At 43.8% G+C, this 21,970-nt stretch overlaps 1 protein-coding gene across 1 annotated transcript; it reads right to left on the minus strand.

Annotated features, from left to right (window-relative positions):
• Window positions 1-904: 904 nt before the first annotated feature.
• Window positions 905-20,889, minus strand: COLEC10 (collectin subfamily member 10). The gene is made up of 6 exons (XM_009635987.2): window positions 20,742-20,889; window positions 8,731-8,802; window positions 6,194-6,265; window positions 4,144-4,197; window positions 2,795-2,890; window positions 905-1,296 (listed from the first exon to the last, which is right to left on the minus strand). Exons 1-6 carry the CDS (start codon window positions 20,887-20,889, stop codon window positions 905-907), a joined length of 834 nt encoding a protein of 277 aa, XP_009634282.1.
• Between the last annotated feature and the right edge of the window lie 1,081 nt (window positions 20,890-21,970).

A 21,970-nucleotide genomic window follows, 5' to 3' on the forward strand; every position in this document is an offset into this window, starting at 1 on the left:
CACTGGCTACTGAGGGCGTTAACGTGTTCCTAGAATCACTTGTTAAACCAGCACTGCACATTGGTATAGCTACATGTGCCTGTTTACAGCCTACAGCAATGGTGTTGCATCCTTTGCACTGTTCTCTTAGTGCTAGGCTTTTCTATGTTTTTCATGGATTTGGGGGGACATCAGAGGCTAGAACTGCTCCATCTGTTCTTAGGTTGCCTACAAGCTATGCAGGCTTGCATGCAGAAGTGCCATTGCTAAGTTAATTCCTCATACCTCAGACCAGCCTGATGGACAATAGGGTTGGAAGCAGAGATAAGCAAGTCCTCTGCATATCAAGCAATATAATTGCAGAGCCTAATTAGGGAGAGTATAACAATTTCTAATCAAAGTTTGAAGCTGGCCCTGCTTTGCATGGAAGATTCAACCAGATGACCTCCAGAAATCCCTTCCAACTTAAATTACTCTATGATTATAACAAAAGAAGGATTTTTTTCAAGAGAAACTGCAAATCTGTTCTCCCAGCTCTGAAGTCAACCAGGGAAATTACTGGGACTTCCTGTGCAGGTCAAAGATGAGATATATCGATGAGTTTACTATTCTTGCCATTAGTGAAATCATATTCACTTCTGCGTGCTCTAAATTTGCCCCTAAATTACATGTAGAAATGCCCACCCTACATTGCACATAGAAATGAAATGAAAAATCACAACTGGATTGCTGGATGCCCCCTGCAGACCTGTGCTGACTTTATGGTCACTGCCATCTTAGCAGTAGTTGCTCTTGGTTAACCCAGTGAGGTGAAGGCTGAATTGAGCCCTGTCCCTGGTTGTCTGCTCTCCCTATGGTGGATGAATGAGGAGGGTTATGTATGTACTATGTATGTACAGCAGGTGCCAGGCACATTCTGCAGCACTTATTTCTTCTTCTTGAGGAATTCACAGACGAAGTAGATGGTGACTTGGCATTCAGAGTCATTCCACTCTCCCGTGCTGAGCATTTCCACGCAGTCCTCACGGCCAGCTGGGTCATGAGGCTCCCCTTGCTTCCAGTTACTGTAGTTCTGTATTGGGCTGTTGTCTGCATATAGAAACTGTCCTTCTTTTTGTATGTCATTCAGCCCAATGAAGGCTCGGAAGAGGCCGCTGCTGGAGATGTAGTCAGCAATCAGGGTGTTGGTTGCCTCATCTTTAGGCATGGCCAGTGTTCCTCCTCTGTCCCTGCAGTGGATCAAAGCTTCTCTGTAATTCTTCTCTTCTTTTACAATGTAATAAAATTTCTCATCTGTCTCCCTGATACCTGCTATAACTTTAAAGGGGGAAAAAAATTGTTTAATGGCATGTCAAAAGATACTGAAGGTGCTTCTGTTCCAATATGACAATGAGATGATTTTTACCTTAGAATTAATAAAAGGGAGAGAGGAAAAGTATTCCCACCACTGAATTGGTGATGAACGATGAGGACCTGATCAGACACTGATGCTACTAATGGGACTGGCAAGCACCTTGCACACGTTAGGACAAGAACTATTCAGTCCTGCTTGGCATGTATCTCCTGTGACACTTAAGTTTTACTTCACGGGTATCTAGTACTAATCAAATTAAGGCACACTAAATGGTCAAATAGCAACATCTAACTCTGGGTCACCCCTGTTGCTTTGCATGTTTTTGAATACAGATTGTGAAAGAGTGCCCTGGGATAGAAACATGGGGGTATTGATAGCTTTTCAGGCCATGTAGAGGAAAATCAATGTGACTGCTAAAATAAGACATTTTCAATACAGCCTGATATCCAGAGCTGCTGTAGCCACTAAGTGGCATTGACTAGGAAGAAAACTGTGGCTGCTCAGCAGCTTTAAAAGGCAAACTTCTCAACCAGCATATGTCCTAGTGAACAAAGCAGTGCCAAGGAGCATGCCTGGGCAGCTGGAAGTTGATTGTCCCTGCCAATGGATTGCTGGAATGGACCTGAGCAGAACTTTGGCCTGGGGCAACTAACACTCTCCCAAACACTTCAGCATTTACCCCAGACACAGTTTAAGAGTTAGTAGAGGGACACTCCTGATAATATGGGGTTCAGTTTTGTAGGTTTAATAGTACAGATGAGTGCTGTTCTCTGCTGTTTGCCCACAGTGCCAGAGAAGAGTCTCAAACACATTTAATTTACGGATACAGACCTAGTCCTAGAAGCAGTGGTGGAGCCTTCTCAAAATCCCTGCTATGCCAGGCAATGCTCTTCCTTTCAGCGGGGGCAGTTTGCACTGCCCACCTGACAGTGCTGCCTGCAAACGGGGCTTCTTAAAACCCATGTCTTTGAGCGTTGGTCCCTTGTTACATTAAAATGATGCTTGCACCAAGGGGAGCACTAGGAGTACCATGTCTGCAGCCTTCCTGTGCAGCAGAAAGATCAAGAGGTTCCTATTGCTCTTCCTGCCTCTCTGGAGCGCGTTGGCACAAACTTTTCCCTTTCATGGCCTGAGCGGCCACTCAGCCTGAGCAGACTGACAGCGCAGAGACAGTTAGCAAGCCGCACCTCGTGCTTTTCATGATTCTTTATGTTGTGTTGTTGATAATTTCTTTTTTTTCTGATATTTTTATTTTGTTTTTGCTTTTACTCATCTGCTACTTACACCTTTACAGGTGTAAGACTTGTCTCTTTTCTGTATGTTTTCAGAGTGCCTCACACAGTGGGACTCTCTCTCTGGGTCATCTATGGATGCTGCCGTAGAGCAGCAATGGTAGAAGAATAGCAATGATAAATGTTATAGGAGCCAAATAAATCACGTCAGATACATAAGGATCCTTACCATTCTTTACAAACTTGATGGACGTGTTAAGACGAGCAACATTGATATTCAGTTGTCCAACAACTCTGCGGTATCTTCCACAGTCACAGACCGTGCCTGATGCAATACAAAGGATAGAGGATTTACCTGTTTAGAAGCATTTGTCTGTGTGCGTGGAGGATCGTATGTGGAGATCACTTGTGGAGAGCCAGTCTCACCCTGCCCCACTGGCCGTACTTCTGCTAATCAAAGCGCTTAATATTTTGGCTCTGTACACTCCCTTGCTAACTGGTTTATGAATCCCTACTTCTAAAAACGTGGATAGAAGAGGTGTTTGACATCTTCTTTCCACCCATATTGGTGTGGGATCTGCACATCCTCTGCCCCTCTCATTATCAATTCCATCTAACCGCAGAGATGTGGCTTGTCATGGTGGTCACTACAGTGTTACATCTGAATGCCAAAGGTCTACCTTTGTATCCATAAACAGCACAGGTTCCCTGGCCTTCTAATAGAAACAGCAGCATCCATGAAATGGGGAACTGCTGCTTTCTCAGTGAAGGCATTTTGTGAATGTGCACAGAGGTGGGATTGGCAAAGCTTTGGTAGAAGGACTATTGTTAGTGAACTGCTGCATGCAGCTGTGGTACAGTCGTAATAGTTGATACTGACTCAAGTAATAACTTTCAAGCACTGAACTCACAGTTATATTTTTGTCTGTAAACTGAAATGTGGCTTGGTATAGGTTTTGTTTGTTCCTCTGTTGGTGTCAGGAAGAAAATAAGTTGCTAATGGTTTCCCATTAAGAACCAAACTGGCATTGCATATGAAATCTCTTAAAAATGAACACAACCGTACATTCAAGGTGAGAAAACATTCAAGGCTATTAGGACTGAGAAGAACTTTCTGGGTCATCAGATCTGGATTCCTCTCCTGTAAGCAAATGCATTGCATTCATTTGACAACAGACTATGCTCTAGAATAACTATGTTTTTCATCCCCATGCTCCTATTAGGAAACTTTTAAAGGGATAAATTCCTTTGGTATTCAGAAACTTTATTCTAGTTTCCAGTATAAATGTACTGCTGGCCTGTCTATGCGTTACTTTTTGTGATATCAAATATTGCCCATTAATATAGGTAACTCTTCTCCATATTTTGTGTATGTTGGTATATTCATCAGCATCAATCATGTCCCTACGCAAGCCTTCATTTTGATAAACAAAACTTTATCAGTCTCTTCCTGTTCATTTCATCTATGCTCAAGTTTTTCCATGGGCCTCAAAATTTTATGAAACTCCAGACAAACCAACCCTGAAACCACAGACCCAGCAGACTTGACCATTCTGCAGAGAGGGATGCATCGCATACCTGCTTTCCCCTTTTTTCCAGCAACGCCCGATAAGCCTTTGGCTCCTTTGTCACCTGAATAAAGAGGAAAATATATTCTCAGATCTCAGACAGTGCACATGTCAGGGGAGGGTATTTGAAAAACTTCTTTAATAATATATTAACGTTGTGCTTCTGATAGGAAGCCCTGATGTACTGTACTGGCAGATGTGCCAAGTCAAACAAACCATGATTAATTCTGGTGTATGGAAATAAAGAGAACCCTTTAATAGCTAACTCAGAGATAACACAGGCATCTTGTGTGCTGCTGGTGCCTGATACCACTTACTTTAAATATAAACTGCAAAATGATCCTGAAAGGATGAAAGCACTCAAGAAATCTGCAAGAGTTGAGACCTGGGTTCTCTCACTGCCTTGCAGGACAGAGCCCTTCCCTGGGTTCAGTACCTCCCTGGTGGGATGAGGCACCAGGTGAGGCTGATGTACACTAAGCCACTGAATTTGTGTGTGCAACAGATTTTGTGTGTGGGCAGCAGTTAGCACCTGTGTGAAATGAGGTCAGTAAGGAGCAGTGTTTCATTTCAGATACATTTCATGGAAATGTGATTTATTTTCATCCAACTGCTTTCCTCTTCTGTAAATCATAAAAATGGTAGAAATGCTTCTCCAAATGCTGCTCTACTATGTAAGTGGAGGTGACTAGCTTTTTAAAAAGTCTCAGCTGTAATTTGGATCAGGAACAGCTGGACTTTACCTGACATTCATGTCAGCTCTTCTTTTATGAATTAAAATCTTGAGAGGTCAAAAAATACTAATGCTTGCTCTGCCTTGTTGATGTGCTTTTTCCTTTATATGGTTTTTCTTTTTTAAAGAAATTAGGAGTTGGCTGTCATTTTAATTAGCATTGCTTGACACTGCACACTTTAAAAGCTGAAATTTCAGGGTTGCTTCATTAAGACCTTGAATGTTTAATGGTAGATTTAAACAGTGACTTAGTAATTTTTGCTTCTGCAAAGAAAGCAAATGCGAAAAACTAGAAGAGGACAATAAGTTGTACATTCACATTGAGAGAGAGTTTAATTTAAAGGCTCAGAGCATTGGTTTACTTACAGATAAAGATAAACAATTTTTGGGATTCTTCATTCTAGTCTCTTTTGGTGATAGAAGACATCTTAGGAGATAACTATCTGTGTTTTCAGTTGTCTAGGTACTTCTGAAAATTAGTCCCTCAGGCCAAATTCTTTTGTTCTTCTCTGATACTGAGGCTGGCTGGGAGCCATCAAAGATTTATTAAAAACACTGGCTTGAGAAGCTCCCTGGAGAGAGATTGTTCCACCCACTCACCCGCATGCCGGGGTTGATGCGCTGGTGAGAGTCCACAGAGTTCCCCTGGGGATGGTGGAGTCCCTGCTCAGCTTTCAAGGCAGGTCTCCTTGTGGCAGAAGTAGTATTCCTTCTTAACTAGCACTTTAGGAATACAGGAAAGGAATGCTTGAGCCTCTTCTCAGATGACTAGAGCATAATTTAATGAAATTATTGTCCACATAGACTTGGAGTCTACCTTGATTTGCAAGTAATTGCCGTCCCTGCTTACATGAGTGCTTTCTTAAAACTCCAGAAATCCTTTCCTTACCAAGCTGTCCTGTGCATTGCTTGCTCGTGTGTCCCACAGCAGTGCAGGTGACAAGGTATGGCATCCTGAACAGCAGCAGAATATTGACTTAGGCCTTCAGCGTCCAAAGCAGAGGCACAAATTTGGCTTTCTCTTTTAGAGTGTTCGGAGGATTTACTTCACAAGGGTTGGATTTCTCCCTTCCTCTTTTACTATCAAAGAAGATTGATTTCTTAACTCATAAAGCAAATTATTTTAGCCAAATAAGTCTGATATATTGTACAGGGGAAATAAACCAAGAATATCTCAGTTAGCCCTCGTCACCAATCTTTATGCATAGCTTTATTTGGAGAGCGTTGGTCACAGCCGTTATTTGATATTGCTCCATACCTGGAACTCTCGCAAAACACATATTTACCTTGAGGGAAAAAACAGGAAAATTCCCAGACCAGAGCTTACCCTTTCCGCCAATTGGACCAATTTTCCCAAGCATTCCCTGGTCACCAACATCCCCCACAAGTCCTTTGTTTCCTGAGGGAAGAAATAGAGGAAAAGAGTATGGATGGGTTTGGTCATTTCTTTCCCAAAGCACTATTTAGGTCTCTACTGCTGCTGTTTTTCCCGCGCATGGCCAGTCTGTATGTGTGGCAAAGTCGAAATGAGTGGAGCCCCGAGGATGGTTGGAGGAGGACAGCACAGATCTCTGCTACTGTACGATACAACAGGGGAACATTGCAAGGCACCTTAGCAGAACTGCCTGGTCAAATGCCCAGACAACGTCATGTTTTCTTACAGAAAATACAAACTAAAACCTAAAGCAGGACTGCAAATAGGGAACTGTTTTGCTGTATGTGCTTGGACCACCAAAATAACAGATGCCTTTTTAATTGATTAATAGTTTAAGTTCTAAAATAGCAGGCTAATGATGACAGCCCAATTTAGGGAATCGCAGTTTGCACACTGAATTTAACATCACTAGGATGCTTTGTAAATGGTTGGTCAAACCGATTCCCTTGTATCTTACCTGATCTTCTTTTTAAAGTAAGAAGCAAAGTCATATGAATGCATTTAAAAACTGAGAAGTTTTTTTATTGTAACAGTAATACTAGGGTGATTTTAAAGTTTCTGTAAAAGTAAAAACTTCCCCGATTAGTCTTAAACCACTGTCAAGGAGGAAAGACCATGGATATTCATTATTGTTAAACTCTAATGATAAATTAACCTTTTGAATTACAGTTTGCAAACAAGGCTGACACCATCACATCTGGTGCCTCTGAGTGCTCTGCCCAGCTCGCATTGTGAATATGGGATATGTTTAATAGAGCTGAGTCCTGAGACATCTGCAACCCCTTGTTCTCAGCCCAGATGCTGTTTGATCAGAGGAACTTTGTTCCTCACTGTATGCCTCTGTTTGCTTTTCTGCAAAATAGGGACAATTGAGACCAAATTTTGTAGAGCATCCTGATGTACTACTAGGAAAAAACCTCTCAAAATTCAGTTCCAATTGAAGGATCATTTCAGTAAGAGAATGGAATCTTTCTGATCATACCTATGATCTGGGCAATGTTTATACATGTGATCTGGGTCTTTCGGATCACGCTCATGACAGCCACTTGGGAGAGCAGCAGTAAATATACTGGTTTATTACATAACTCTTTAAATTTATTGCCATATATATCTGTCTCACATATCGGTAGGAATTGCACAAAGCTCTCTAAGTATTGTTAGGTTCACTGATTAATGTTTGACAGGATTGTGAAATCCATTGGTACAACAGGAATGAAAAACATTAAACAACACTGATCATATGCACCAGTACGGTTGTGTATAATGATATCCATATGCCAGTAATAGCCAACAAACTGACATAAATACCTTTTGGTCCTTTTGGTCCAACCTTTCCTTGTTTGCCCACTTCTCCTCTATCTCCTTTTTCACCTTCATCCCCTTCCAAAAAACAGAAAATAAAACATCATGGTACATTTCTCTCAGTGCAGTAAGTGCAACTATGCATCCTCAGAAAGTAAAGTTCACAGTTTTTTTTTCTACTAATATAATTTTATTTCACGTTGAAGGCACAGTAGCCATGGGATAAATTTCCAGAAAAGATCTGATGAATCTTACCATTGTTACTCTTCACTGAGTAAAAAACTGGTGAGTTGTGATGAATGGAGTTAAATCCAGTTGGTGGCCGGTCACAAGCAGTGTTCCCCATGGCTCAGTATTGGGGCCAGTTCTGTTTAATATCTTTATCAGTGATCTGAATGAGGGCATTGAGTGCACCCTCAGTAAGTTTGCAGATGACACCAAGTTGGGCAGGAGTGTTGATCTGCTTGAGGGTGGAAAGGCTCTACAGAGGGATCTGGGCAAGCTGGATCGATGGGCCGAGGCCAATTGTATGAGTTTCAACAAGGTGAAGTGCTGGCTCCTGCACTTGGGTCACAACAACCCCATGCAACGCTACAGGCTTGGGAAGAGTGGCTGGAAAGCTGCATGGTGGTAAAGGACCTGGGGGTACTGGTCGACCACCAGCTGAATATGAGCCTGTATTCCCCCCGTACTCGGCACCGGTGAGGCCGCACCTCGAATACCGTCACTACAGGAAGGACATTGAGGTACTGGAGCATGTCCAGAGAAGGGCAACGAAGCTGGTGAGGGGTCTGGAGCACAAGTCCTGGAGGAGCGGCTGAGGGAACTGGGGTTGTTTAGCTTGGAGGCAAGGAGGCTGAGGGGTGACCTGATCGCCCTCTACAACTGCCTGACAGGAGGCTGTAGGGAGGTGGGGGTTGGTCTCTTCTCCCAGGTAACGAGCAATAGGACAAGGGAAAATGGCTTCAAGTTGTGCCAGGGGAGGTTTCAATTGGATATTGGGAAAAATTCTTCACTGAAAGAGTGGTGAAGCACTGGAAGGGGCTGCCCAGAGAGGGGGGGGGGTCCCCCTCCCCTGTATAATGATATCCATATGCCAGTAATAGCCAACAAACTGACATAAATACCTTTTGGTCCTTTTGGTCCAACCTTTCCTTGTTTGCCCACTTCTCCTCTATCTCCTTTTTCACCTTCATCCCCTTCCAAAAAACAGAAAATAAAGCATCATGGTACATTTCTCTCAGTGCAGTAAGTGCAACTATGCATCCTCAGAAAGTAAAGTTCACAGTTTTTTTTTCTACTAATATAATTTTATTTCACGTTGAAGGCACAGTAGCCATGGGATAAATTTCCAGAAAAGATCTGATGAATCTTACCATTGTTACTCTTCACTGAGTAAAAAACTGGTGAGTTGTGATGAATGGAGTTAAATCCAGTTGGTGGCCGGTCACAAGCAGTGTTCCCCATGGCTCAGTATTGGGGCCAGTTCTGTTTAATATCTTTATCAGTGATCTGAATGAGGGCATTGAGTGCACCCTCAGTAAGTTTGCAGATGACACCAAGTTGGGCAGGAGTGTTGATCTGCTTGAGGGTGGAAAGGCTCTACAGAGGGATCTGGGCAAGCTGGATCGATGGGCCAAGGCCAATTGTATGAGTTTCAACAAGGTGAAGTGCTGGCTCCTGCACTTGGGTCACAACAACCCCATGCAACGCTACAGGCTTGGGAAGAGTGGCTGGAAAGCTGCATGGTGGTAAAGGACCTGGGGGTACTGGTCGACCACCGGCTGAATATGAGCCAGTATTCCCCCCGTACTCGGCACTGGTGAGGCCGCACCTCGAATACCGTCACTACGAGAAGGACATTGAGGTACTGGAGCATGTCCAGAGAAGGGCAACGAAGCTGGTGAGGGGTCTGGAGCACAAGTCTTAGGAGGAGCGGCTGAGGGAACTGGGGTTGTTTAGCTTGGAGGCAAGGAGGCTGAGGGGAGACCTTATCGCCCTCTACAACTGCCTGACAGGAGGCTGTAGGGAGGTGGGTGTTGGTCTCTTCTCCCAGGTAACGAGCAATAGGACAAGGGAAAATGGCTTCAAGTTGTGCCAGGGGAGGTTTCAATTGGATATTGGGAAAAATGTCTTCACCAAAGGGGTTGTCAAGCATTGGCACAGGCTACCCAGGGAAGTGGTTAAGTCCCTATCCCTGGAGGTATTTAAAAGACGGCTAGATGTGGCACTTAGGGACATGGTTTAGTGGTGGACTTGGCAGTGCTAGGTTAGTGGTTGGACTTGATGATCTTAAAGTTCTTTTCCAACCTAAATGATTCTATGATTAGGCACCCGGTTGTGTTTCTGCCTGCAGCCCAGAAGGGGAAAAGAGGCTGCAGTTCAGCACATGGAGTACCTAAGGGACGGAAGTCTATCTGGATGTCAGCAAAAGAGAAGTGAGGGCAGAACAGCATTACACAAGACCAATGACCTGTCTCACTAAGGATGGTACCTCCAGCCCTGGCAGAAGGTGTTCAGGGAACTGGGTGTGCTGAGGATGACTATGACCCAGGCGGCCACTCACAGCTTCCCACGAGTAGTGGTTTAAAGGGCTTGCTTGAGCCAAGCACTGCATCCAGACCACTAGTGATTCTTCCCTCCACAGATTAGTCCTGTGCCTTTTAAACTCATTTATGTTATTGGTCCCTATAGTATCCTGTGGCAAAGAGGTCAATGATTTAATTATATGCTGAGGGAGAAAGTAGCTTCCCATGGTTGCTTTCAGACTGATTGTTTCATTGGATCTCATTCTTATTTTCTAAAAAATACTGCCCACTTATTCCTGATTTACCTTCTCCTATATCTGTAGCCATAGGTAGCGTATCATGGGCTGTTCAGTGAAGTGATGACAGATGAGAAGTGGTGTGTATTAAGCGCAGCCTATAAAATGTAGTGTTAGCTGTTTGGCTCCTTTCTATGTTAGTTACATGGACCGGGCTGAGTCTGTCCCTGTATGCTGAAAAAAACTTCAGTGTGGGGACTCCCTTGTGGAGGGCAGGCTCACCCTGGGGGTCAGGATGGTCAGTGGTCCAAGCTGAGGAAGATAAAGGGCTGAACTTCAGTCTGCGTTGGAGGGAGGAAGCATTTGCTAGAGGAGTGGACAAGGAGGAAACATGACATGGTGTGTGTGCTGGCTCACTCAGGCGCTTTGGTTAACACCAGCTGCTACAGGACAAAGGAGCGGCTGAGGGAACTGGGGTTATTTAATCTGGAGAAGAGGAGGCTGAGGGGAGACCTGATCGCCATCTACCACTACCTGAAAGGAGGCTGTAGTGAGGTGGGGGTCGGTCTCTTCTCCCTGGTAACAGATGATAGGACGAGGGGGAATGGTTTGAAGCTGCGCCAGGGCAGGTTTAGGCTAGACATTAGGAAAAACTTCTTCACCGAAAGAGTTGTCAGGCCCTGGAATGGGCTGCCCAGGGAGGTGGTAGAGTCCTCATCCCTGGAGGTATTTAAAAGAAGGATAGATGAGGTGCTTAGGGACATGGGTTAGTGATGGGATGGCAGGGTTAGGTTAAAGGTTGGACTCGATGATCTCCAAGGTCTCTTCCAACCAAAGTGATTCTATGATTCTATGATTCTAAAGCAGGAAGGGAAAAGGCTATAAGCAGTCAGCAATAGAAATTTCAAACATCTCTATTTTCACTGTTTCTTAAAAATACTGGAAAAGTCAGTATATATTTCTAAAAGTGAAGCTCCTCAAATATCTATCTGAAGCTGTGGGTCTGAGCCTGGAGCTGATGGAAGGATGCCTGCTTGCACTGGATTCTTGTCCACCGATCATCAAACAGCAGAGCCAGAGAATGTACGGTTGAGCTGTGCTGTTGACCTCAGTGCTAACAACATTTACAGCTGAGAAACCAAGAAACTGTCCTTTCCAAACCCATCTATGAAACCCTTGAGAAAAGTGTAAAAGTCACTTCTCAGTAGTTCAGAAAAGATTCCCAGAGGCTGACAAAGGGCCTGTGAAATGAAATTCTGGGAGAAGCTTAAGAGCTGATCGGATCACACTCTGCAAACTCATACAGGGGGAGAAATGTGTGATAATAGAAAGGAAGCAGGGTGTGATTCAAAGGCTGGAAAAGCTGGATGAGTCCTGACCAGAAATGCAACATGGGGATATTTAACAAATGGACCACACTTTCTGGCAGGGGGAGGGAGACGTAGGAGGCTTTTCATGTCCAGCTTTTCCCTCTGCAATGAATTCCTTTGTGTAGTTACGCTGTAACTCTGGGTCTGGTGTAGAAACTGCTGAGGGAGTTTCTTTGGCCCATGTCATGCAGGAGAGCAAACCAGATTCCCGCTGACCTTCCAAACCTTGTCACTCTGGCAGTCCTCATCACCTCTCTCAGGCCAGCTAGTTACATTCCCTGTGGCTTACAGACTGCTCTGTTGGGCTAAAGGCTCTAGAGAGACTGTTGTTTGCTGCAGAAGGAAGACCTCTGTGCAAGAAAGATGCTTTTTTTTTTTTTTTTTTTTTTTTTTTTTGTAAGAAACATCTCTTAGACTGTAAATCTTAGAAATAGAACCCAGGAAAGAAAGTCAATGTACCAGTGGAGAAGCTGTGATTACTTTCCGAAGGTGTTTTCTTCCAATCTCAGTTTCAACATTTTGAGCCACTAAAAGCTGCAATGTGTTTTTTTCCGAGGGGCTTTTGAGCAAGCTTTTTACACGTGGGACTGCTGGAAATGAAGCCAGGTTGCCCTGTACGGGCCATCCAACTGAGAGCTGACAGATGAAAGGGGTAAAAGGTGTGGGAAAGTTTGTTCTGGAGATTTTGAGAGATTAGGGAGTGTCTCAGCTTTTATTGCTAACACCTTGTGTAGTCCCAATTTTTGCTGAAGCCCTCTAAAAGCCAAAGAGAGAGGGAAGTCAGGTCTATCACCTGTTTTATTGTGGTATAAAGCAGGCTACCACACTCTGCCTTAGTTTCCCTACCTAGGAAAATGGGAAGAATAGTAATTTGCCTACCTGTAAGGGAGGGAAATCCTGCTTTGCTCCCCATACTGCATCTGAGAATGGGTAGGCCATTACAAAGAAAGGGTAGAAGCAAACAGTATTGATTAGTGGTACCACCTCATTGTTAATTTAAGACTGGATTAAGCTCAGTGCTTGATAATACAGTGTTATAACTATAAATGCATTGTGTCCCCCTTTAGCAGTTATGTGCAGCGATCTCAAGTTCTGGCAAGAAACATGAACTCTTGGGTTATGCTCCCCCCTTGTGGTCTCGCCATGATGTACAACCAGGTAGGAGGGATTGTGAGAGGTTGGTTGACTTTGTTATGGGCAGGGATTGAGTTGGCTTTGTCTCTAATTTATAATAAATATCGCTCCCTTTCCTCTGGGACTTCTTGTGGACAGGCCATCCCACTGTATTAGCCACTTTTTTGTAATCTGCCTGAAAAAAAATCTAAATCCAGCCAGTACTCTGGACTGGGTTTTTGAATTTTGTACTGCTGTGCTTTGTGCAACCTGAGTTTTCCTACAGAAAAAAACCCCCTCTGATCCCTGACCCCATATGCATGTAGTCTATGCCTAGCGGTTAACCTCTTCTTTGTGCTGCTTTACACTTGGGAGAGTGTCAGGTTAAGTTTCATCCTAATTAGCAGATTGTCACCTTAAAACTGTGGTTGCAAGGAGGTCAGCTAATGCGCTGCACTGGCATTTGAAGCATGGGTGAAGCACTTGGAGCTGGTAGCTGATGCAAGACCATTTCTCAGCCTTGTTAGTATTCCCTCAAGCTGATTCACTTCTGTGTCACAGATTTAAAATACCAGGCTATTAAAGTGAACACGTGGAACAATAAATTACTAGACTCTTCTAGCTTGGGACTGTGCGAGACAGAAGGAAAGCAGAAGCCATAAGCAGTAAATGACTTTTGAAACCATTAGAAGATTTTAATCGTAATGGAGAGGGAACCCCAGTCCTTTCTTCTCCTATAAACAACCTTGGGAAAATGCTGAATGTCTAATAATCAGCAGAATTTTTAGGCAGTTGAAAGGGGCTCTGCCTTTTTAGGAGTTTCACTAAATAACACAATGTTGAGAGGTTACATTTGGTAAGAACTTAATTAGTAAGAATTTAATTAGTAAGAATTTACTGACCTTCAAGTGACTTAGATTTCCCTGCTGAATCTTTTGCAGGCAATTTATCTGGTTTGTATTCACGAATGGAGGAAGTTTTCAGGTTAAATTGTTCACATATGTTTAATGACTCTCCAAGTCTTGTGATCAAGGACTGACCCTGGTTCTTGGAGAATCAGGGTGTAATCCCTAGGAATTACGGAGCCCACACCTGTCTGTAGAGGCAGCCCTGTATTAGGGTGAGAGGATGTCTGCAGGATGCCTAAAGGCTAAAGCTGGGCTGAGCCTTGCAGCTGGGCTTACACATGTGTTTCTCTGGGAGCATGCAGTGTCCAGCCTCTTTACTGCTGAGAGACTCCCTGGCTCCATGCAGGTTTTTACTGAGACACATCACCAGGTGTGCTGGCAAGTCACAGCCTCAGGTCAGCTCCAACTCCTGTCTCCTGACCAAAAATACTGCAGAAATGTTAATGCTCTCTAAGTCTCTCTTTTGCAGTGAATCAATTAAGTTGTTTCCTCTGAAGCAAAAGAAGGACAAAGATCCTTGACTGTAGAGACCCCTCCCAACAGGCACTATGGGTGGGACTGTCCCAATTTCAGCTCCCTGTACTCTGTACTTTACCACTCCCCCCACAGGCTTAGCACACACCACAGCCCCATGTAACTTCCTCCATATTCCAGGACATACCCACCCTTTCAGATGATAGAAACACCACTGATGTGGGCTACAGCACAGCTGTCCTCCTACATCAGATACTCTGATTTGGAGAAAGCCCACCACCAGCCAAAAAGTCCTTGAGGAGCCCTGGGGGCAAGACTGATTTGCTGTGAGGCGGGGAAGGATGGTTAATCTTGATTAATATGCACATGGATGCTTTGCACTGCTTGCTTTGGATGCATTTAGCACTCCTAAGCATAGCCGATGTCCCACCCCAAAGGCTTTGTATGGAATCTTTTATGCAGTTTTACCCTCTGATCATGCATGACGCAGTTCTGAGCACTGTGTTTCGTGCTCTTAGTTCCACCTGAGGTGGCGTAGGGACCCTCCCCACCTCCACAGACAGAGTGTGAAGAGTGCAGGTGATTCTGCCTGTCCTGGGTGTTAAACTAAAGGGATAAGGACATGTATGTAATTCTGAAGCCTTGAGACTCCTCCAGGAGCAACTGAATGCCTTGCCCTCCTGGAAGAGCCTTGGAGATAGCCACAGGATTAGCTCTGCAGCCTGTGGACACTGAGTGACCCTCAGCATGGCGAACCTTGCACAGTGTCTGTTGAGAGGTTTTGTCGCCAGAGGGAGTCGCAGACTCCAAGAAATAAGCAAACACAGTACCCTAGTTTATCTTTCTAGTACGAGCTCGTCACAGCTACGTCAATGGAAAGCCTCAAGATTTCCTCTAATTTCACTGTCAGCATCTTTTAGATCCTTAACAGATTTCCTGTAGCAGTGGGGATTCTTGCTTTCAAGCTGTACATGACTGGTGAGGGCAGGATTTTTTGACATCTTCTGCCTATCTGACACTATGTCCTCTTCCCTGTCCTTCCTCCCCTCTTCGCCTGCAGCACTGACCTGCACACCTCCTTCCCCTCTGCCTGATGTTGAGCACTCTTCTGACCCTGTGTTGAAGGAATTCAACTCACTAAACAGAGGAATATCAATAAGGCAAAAGTTACACATTTTTACTGAGTGAGCTGAATCAGCTCAGAGAAGAGCCTGGTGAGTAAACAGCCGAGCCAGCACGAGGTGAAGGTAGGACCACATGGTCAGAGTGGGAGATGAAAAAGATGTTGGGCCTCCCCTTTTGTCAAAAAACCTGACAGAAGAGTGCAACTGTAGTGTGCAACTGCACCTACAGCCACCCCCAAGTGTCCTGCAGGAACATGCAGGACTCCACAGTTTGCACTGTGAGAAATAAAGCATTTTGCTCATGGGTTCTTGGACATGTTTCCTTTTTTCACTCAGCTCCAAATTAGACTACAGGGGCCCAGTCACCTTCCCTGGTGAAATGGAAAGAATCTTCAAGAATAAACTGGATTCTCTGCTTACTTTTCCACTTTCCACTTATAAACATCCATTGACTTCAGTAGAAATACTCTCTTCTCCTGTTGCATTGCATGAGCCAGACCCAAGCCTTCAGTAGGCTCAGTGAAGCTTGGCTGACTTCTGTTATTTGGAAGTGTGGGCCTTTGTGCGTGACTGGGACATACATTATTTTTTTAATAACACCAAAATAATTTAAATTATTCCTGATTCTCTTTTCACTTGGTCTGCCCAATTTAATTTTCCCAGCCCATTCCCCTGCCATTCTGACATGATCTCAGAGACCCATGGATTACTGTGGCTTCAGTGAGGAGTCAAATGGACATTGGTAAGAAATACAGACCCAGTATTTTAGAAATCTTTGTATCTTAAGTCCCCACACATATGGTTTGTAGCTCAGGCTGATAAACTTCAGAAACTTAATGTGCGCTAAAATAAGGAAGTCTAAAAGACATGAAAAATAGAATTATTTGTTGAAATTAAAGGACTCTTCAGGTCAAATGTGAGGAGCTAAGAGGGAAGTTTATTTATAGATTTGAACAGCCTATAAGATGTGGTAAGGCATTTTATATTTTCAGAAGGAAATGTGGATAGCAGCATATCTGGTTTCTGAAAGAGTTTGATATTTTCCAGGAGTGGAATTGTGTAAGAGCAATGAAAGCCAAGAGATGGGCAGCTATACTGGAGACCACAGTACATGCTATTTTGAGGCGCCAGCCAATGTCATAGAGTTCATAAGCATCATTTGTCAGAAATAATAATAAGGAAACACTGTGCATCTAAATTGCTATGGGAAACTCCCAGTATTCTCCAGGTTTCATCCCATTCCAGTTTCTCAACCTGGATCTGGTTCAAGACCTTTGAAGTTCCTGTGTCTGGATTTCAAAGGAAATGAGCTGGGACCTGGGACAGATAGCAAGATCTAGAGCCAGTTTTCTGAAACACTGAGCTCCCACAAATCCATGTGAAATCAGCTTCTGCAGAGTCAGCCCTCGCCCCAGCTGTTTTCTCCCCCTGCTCATACTTTTAATGGGAGTGTAGGAGTCAAAGTTTTGGGCCCTCTGCTTATTTCTGCCCTCATGTTGTTGCTCATTGATTTAATCAGACCAGGTCAGATCCCACAGCCCACTTAAAACTTCATTTGCAGGTTAGACAAAACTGAGCTTACAGTCTCCAGGCGAAAACAGGCTAGAAGAAAGGACAGAGCCAGGACAGCGGTTGAAGGCAGAGCCCAGGGGAGCGGAGCCTGGTGTTCCTGCTGCTGCCACGGCACGGACCAACAGCTGGTGCTTTTGCTCTCACTGCAGTAGCTGCTGCCTCCCCGCAGACCCAGTTCCTCTCTCAGCAGCAGCAAGAGCCAGCCTGCTTCCAGGTTTGGGAGGGTGGAAAGTAGACAACAGGGCCATGACTAATTTTGCTAGGCGAAGCACTTGGCTGCTCTGAGAAATTAATTGTTTTGTTTAGGCTTGTTCTCGTTCTGTTTGGACCCAAGAAGTTGATGGAGTATAGAACTTGGCCTTTATTGCCCTAGTTACTCAGCTGTGGTTCAACATTACCTAACGTAAGTTTTCAGAGGTCCTGTGCCAAGGCAGTCCAGCTAAGACAAGTTGTTCCTAAGCATCTCAGGTCAAACACCAAAAATCCCTAATTACAAATACTGAAAATTTGTTTTGGTGCAAAGCACGTATTTTTTTTCTTTTTTGCTTTTCTAGGGTATTTCAATAAGGGTCCTAGAAAATGCCTCAGACATTTCTATTTTTAACTGCTATATAAGTCAGCTTGCTTTGTATCTCAAAAAGTTTTTCAGGGAGGCAGAACAAGACAGCCATTGCACTAGGACTATGTCATTAAAAAGAATCCTCTCTTTTTGAGAAGATACCTGAGCATTGCCTAGAAAAGGAAACTGGGAAAGGAGTAACAGCTTTTGCTTTTCTCTTACTCTTTTTTTCCCCGCTTTTTTTGGAGTGCCTATTTAGAAAATTTCTTGGTGTAATTATTTACAAACAGACTTCAACTTTAATTTGCTTGCACCAGCGATAGAAAAGCAGCGGATGGAGGAGATTGCAAGATGGATGGTTCGCATTATGCCAGAACCACCAGAGGTCAGCCTTAAACTCCTATTCGTTTCTAATGCTGATCAGTTTAATTCAGACCGACTTCTATCATTGCAACAGAAAGTGTAAAAGGCTTACAGGACATTTGGTGCATTCCTTCTGTTCCTGGGAGACTGCATCCTTCCAGAGTATTTTCTAGCTCTCTGTGTTGCGTGCAAAGGCCTCTGGTTTTGCCTCATGCTTTTTGGGAGCTGGTGGGTGTGTCACAAATGGTCTGAAGACTTTCCTGATAATCAGCCTGGAATTACCCTTTCTTTTCATCCCACCACTCATATATCATGCTTCTCTTGTGACATCTCAAGTATGAGCATAACAAAGAGTATGTTTTTGAAGGGGAAGAATTTGGCTTGCACCAATTAACTCAGTCAAGTTACATGTGGCTTGTACAAGAAGTGGCCAATTTTCACAACACTAGTCACCCTTTTCCAACACGTGATTTTCAGGGCAACCATGCGGAGAGGTCAGGTGCTCACTCCTGTAGCAACTGTGAATGCTTAGATGATTAAGTGAGCAATGCAACCTCCAACAGTGCAAGAAATAAAGGGTTACAAGTTCTGAGCTGCTCCAGACAACCTCACTTCTCCTTCAGCTTTCTCCTCTCCATTGTGCTGTGTGATGGGAACAGCAGTATTGCTGCTTCATAGCACCAGGGACCACCCCACTTGTAGCTCACATCTAGCTTACAGGACAATTTGTGCCTTGCACTGGGGTAGGTGAGGTGGGGCAGTGTAGGAAGTCTTACAGTTATTGAATACCTTTCAGTTCCTTGCATTTCTAGGTGCTTTGGCCCATTAGACACTCCCATGTTCATATGGGAGGATGAAGTTGCCACAACAGGAATCTGGCCTGTGGTGGTAGAAAAAACTGGCCAACATACTGTGCAAGTTCAACACCTCCATCTCATGGGAGCACCACTGTGTTCAACCATAGCTGAAGATGCTGAGTAGATGGGGGTGAGGGAGTGAAACTTTTTCAGGGTGGGTCAAAACCCATTTTCAGGAGAATGGCAGACAAAGGGGCACAACAGATGTAGCACAGAAAAAAAACTTACAGCAGCAAAGTCAGAGGCTTGTCCTTTGTCAGGGTTAAAGTTTGAGTAGCAAAGTGTTGCCTGTGGCTGTGGTGTGGTCGTAGGCTGGGGATCGTGTGCTCTGAGTCCATAGACAAAAGATGAATAGAGGAAAACTGGCAGAAGGACAGACTTTCTTCTGCCATATTAGGTCACCATGCTCCATCCTTGACTACAAGGGATGCCTGAGGAGTAACAGGGTAGTTCACACACCCAGCCTGCTCAGTCTTTAATTGCCCAGCTGACTGGCGGCCAAAACAACCAGTGCCATTGAGAGCTGCTTGTGACTGTCCTGGATGAGTGCAGGTCTGGTAGGAACTGAAATTAGTCTATAGGATCATACCACACAGACTGCAAAATGTATTTGATGACCTGCAATGGATGTGAGCCAGTAATTTGGAGGTGATTTACTCAATGCTCCTTTTACCAATCATGGATCTTGGGCATGGTAATGTAATTTTGAAGTAGTAGTGGGGACTGTGCCAATATACTGTGTGGCTCCTCTTGTGTCTTGGTGTCAGCCAGGAGGCAGCAGGACTGGTAATGACTAAATTCTGACTTTCTCAGTATCACGCTTGCAAAGAACCATAATATCTAACCTTTAAATGCTCCCTATACAAGCTAGACCACAGAAACCAGCTGGAGTCCCAGCTACTCTTTTGTTGTTACCAGACCACCTCATTAGCCTTGTGACTTGTTAAACACAATTCTGTCAAACTTTGTTCTTCAGCCTGCCATTATTCAGATACTAACTAAACAAACTCCCACTAGCTCTCTTGGGGATCATTACATCTCTCTGCATTTATGCTGTGGCAGCAAAAGTTTAAGCTTGGATTGTAATCATAAAGAAATTAACTTGCTGATTAAAAATGGTCCTTTAAGCAACATGCATTTGAATAATCCATCACAGAAACAAATGAGTCTGTAGCAGTGCTTTTGACTTGATAATCTTTTTTTCTGCTTAAAATTTATATCAGTTGCATTTTTTTCTCTCACTCTGTAGCCTATAGAAAAATACAATGAATTACTAAGTAGAAAGCAATAGTTCGAACTGCAATAGCCATGGTGTGGAATATATATTTTAGATCTGTCACCACAAGATAGATTTGTACGTCATGGACCTAATTTTTGGCTGAGATACCCTCCAGGCAATTCCATTGATGTTAGTTGTGTTACACAAAAAGTAAGTTAATGCAGAAAATTTGGTTTCAGATATTTGCAAAGTGTTTTGAAGATAAAAGAACTGCACATGCCAGAGCTGATCTAGTTCTTGTTGAAATCTGTCAAAAAGCAGGAGCTGCTGGATCAGGTCTGATGAATGCAGCAGAGCTGTGTTTACAAGTAAGCATTTGGAAATAATGACAGTTCAGTCATTTTAAATATTGTATAACTCTCCCTACCTATGGGTGTGAAGTAAACTATTAACGGTTCACAATAGGTGCCTACTTTTAGACAAAGTCACTCAATTTATGGGTGCTAGCTGTACTCGCTGTATGATGAGTACAAGAATAAGAGAACATTTATGTGGCTGGAGAAAGATGCAGAAAGACACCTCTAACTTATAGGAGACCATGTGGCACTGTTTCTGAAACAAAAGAACAGCAAATTCAAATCTCCTTGCTTCATCACTTTCCCCCGTCACAGTTCCACTTTTCTAGATGTTTGTACAGTCCACAATAGTTCACATCTTTCATCCCCAGCCCATGCCACAAGCCCTTCAAGTCTCTATTTTTAAAAATAAGCTTTCATCAGTACTGGCCTCAGCATTAGCAACCTGATATTCCTCACCTTTTGGTCCAGGTAAAATTGTGTGTGTCGAGCAGACATCTGTTGTAGGTCGATTGTCCACATCAAAACCAAAAATCTGAACTTGGACGATAAAAAGCACTACTAGGGTCCCGTATTTCCTTAGCTGTTCTTCTTTCTTGCTGCTCATCCTTACAGCTTCTCAGGAAATGCCTTTCGTTGTTACAGTCTTAACAAATGCAGCTGATTCAAAAATAAATGCTCCACTAACTGAAGCAGAGCAAAGATTGGGAGCTACATGCAAGAACAGCTAAATAAAGTGAAGAAAGGAGTTTGACGATGCTGTAGTTATTTCTGTCCTGCACATTATCCAGGATATTTATTTAACACTGACAGCTGTTTATTCCAATTTATCTCTTATCTGTGAGATGTTTAGCTGCTTTTGCTGTGGAAAATTTCTTCAGTATATGGGGATACCCCTTTTGTATTTTTTTTTGCTTTTGGCATTGGCTCTTCATGCCCAGCTTTTCACTTACTCAAGAGACAAAAGACTTCAGTATTGTATCCAAGTGAGTACTAATTAGTTATAGGATACTTGTGGCTGGGTTTGTGCTGGAAGAGTAATGCAGACTCCATGTAACATGTAGGGAGACTTTTCCACAAAAGCTTCCCTTCAAGAAGACTGTTAGTGACAATGGACAAGCTGCCAGTCCACTGTGGGTGGAAGTCACTGATACTATTTCACAACTTTTGGGTGCCAGGTACCCATAGCCCCCAGAGTAGCAAATGAAAAGTTGATGTTACCAATGGGCGTTTGAGCCAGAAACCCACAAATTATTGTTTTATGCTTACAGATTGCTCCACAATCATTGCTTCAAGCCCAGATTGTGTTGTAGACACAGCACAGAAGGACAGACTTCAGGATTGAAGCCACAGAGTAGGATGAGCTTGAATGACTGCAGTACCTCCTCCCATACCACCTTTCTCCTCTACTTGCTAACTGGGAGAGGCCATATTTCAGGGCAGTGGTATAGCATAGGTCCCAGCAGAACGTCATCTTTGGGTTGTCCAGGAGGCTGCTGCTGGTTCTAATCCACATGAGGTAGCTGTCAAGATTTTCAGTTAGGTGTTGGGACTTTGGAGGCCTCCTGGATGAGGGAACAGTATGCAGAACTGCTGTATATCGTCTTGGATGGAGCTGTGACAGATATCTGTCCATGTGCAATCCCTTCCTAGGAAAAAACCTCTAGCCTTCTCTTAGGGACAACACT

This window comes from Egretta garzetta, unplaced genomic scaffold, assembly GCF_000687185.1.
Source record: "Egretta garzetta isolate BGI_Z169 unplaced genomic scaffold, ASM68718v1 scaffold13, whole genome shotgun sequence".
In the NCBI taxonomy this organism is placed as follows: domain Eukaryota; kingdom Metazoa; phylum Chordata; class Aves; order Pelecaniformes; family Ardeidae; genus Egretta; species Egretta garzetta.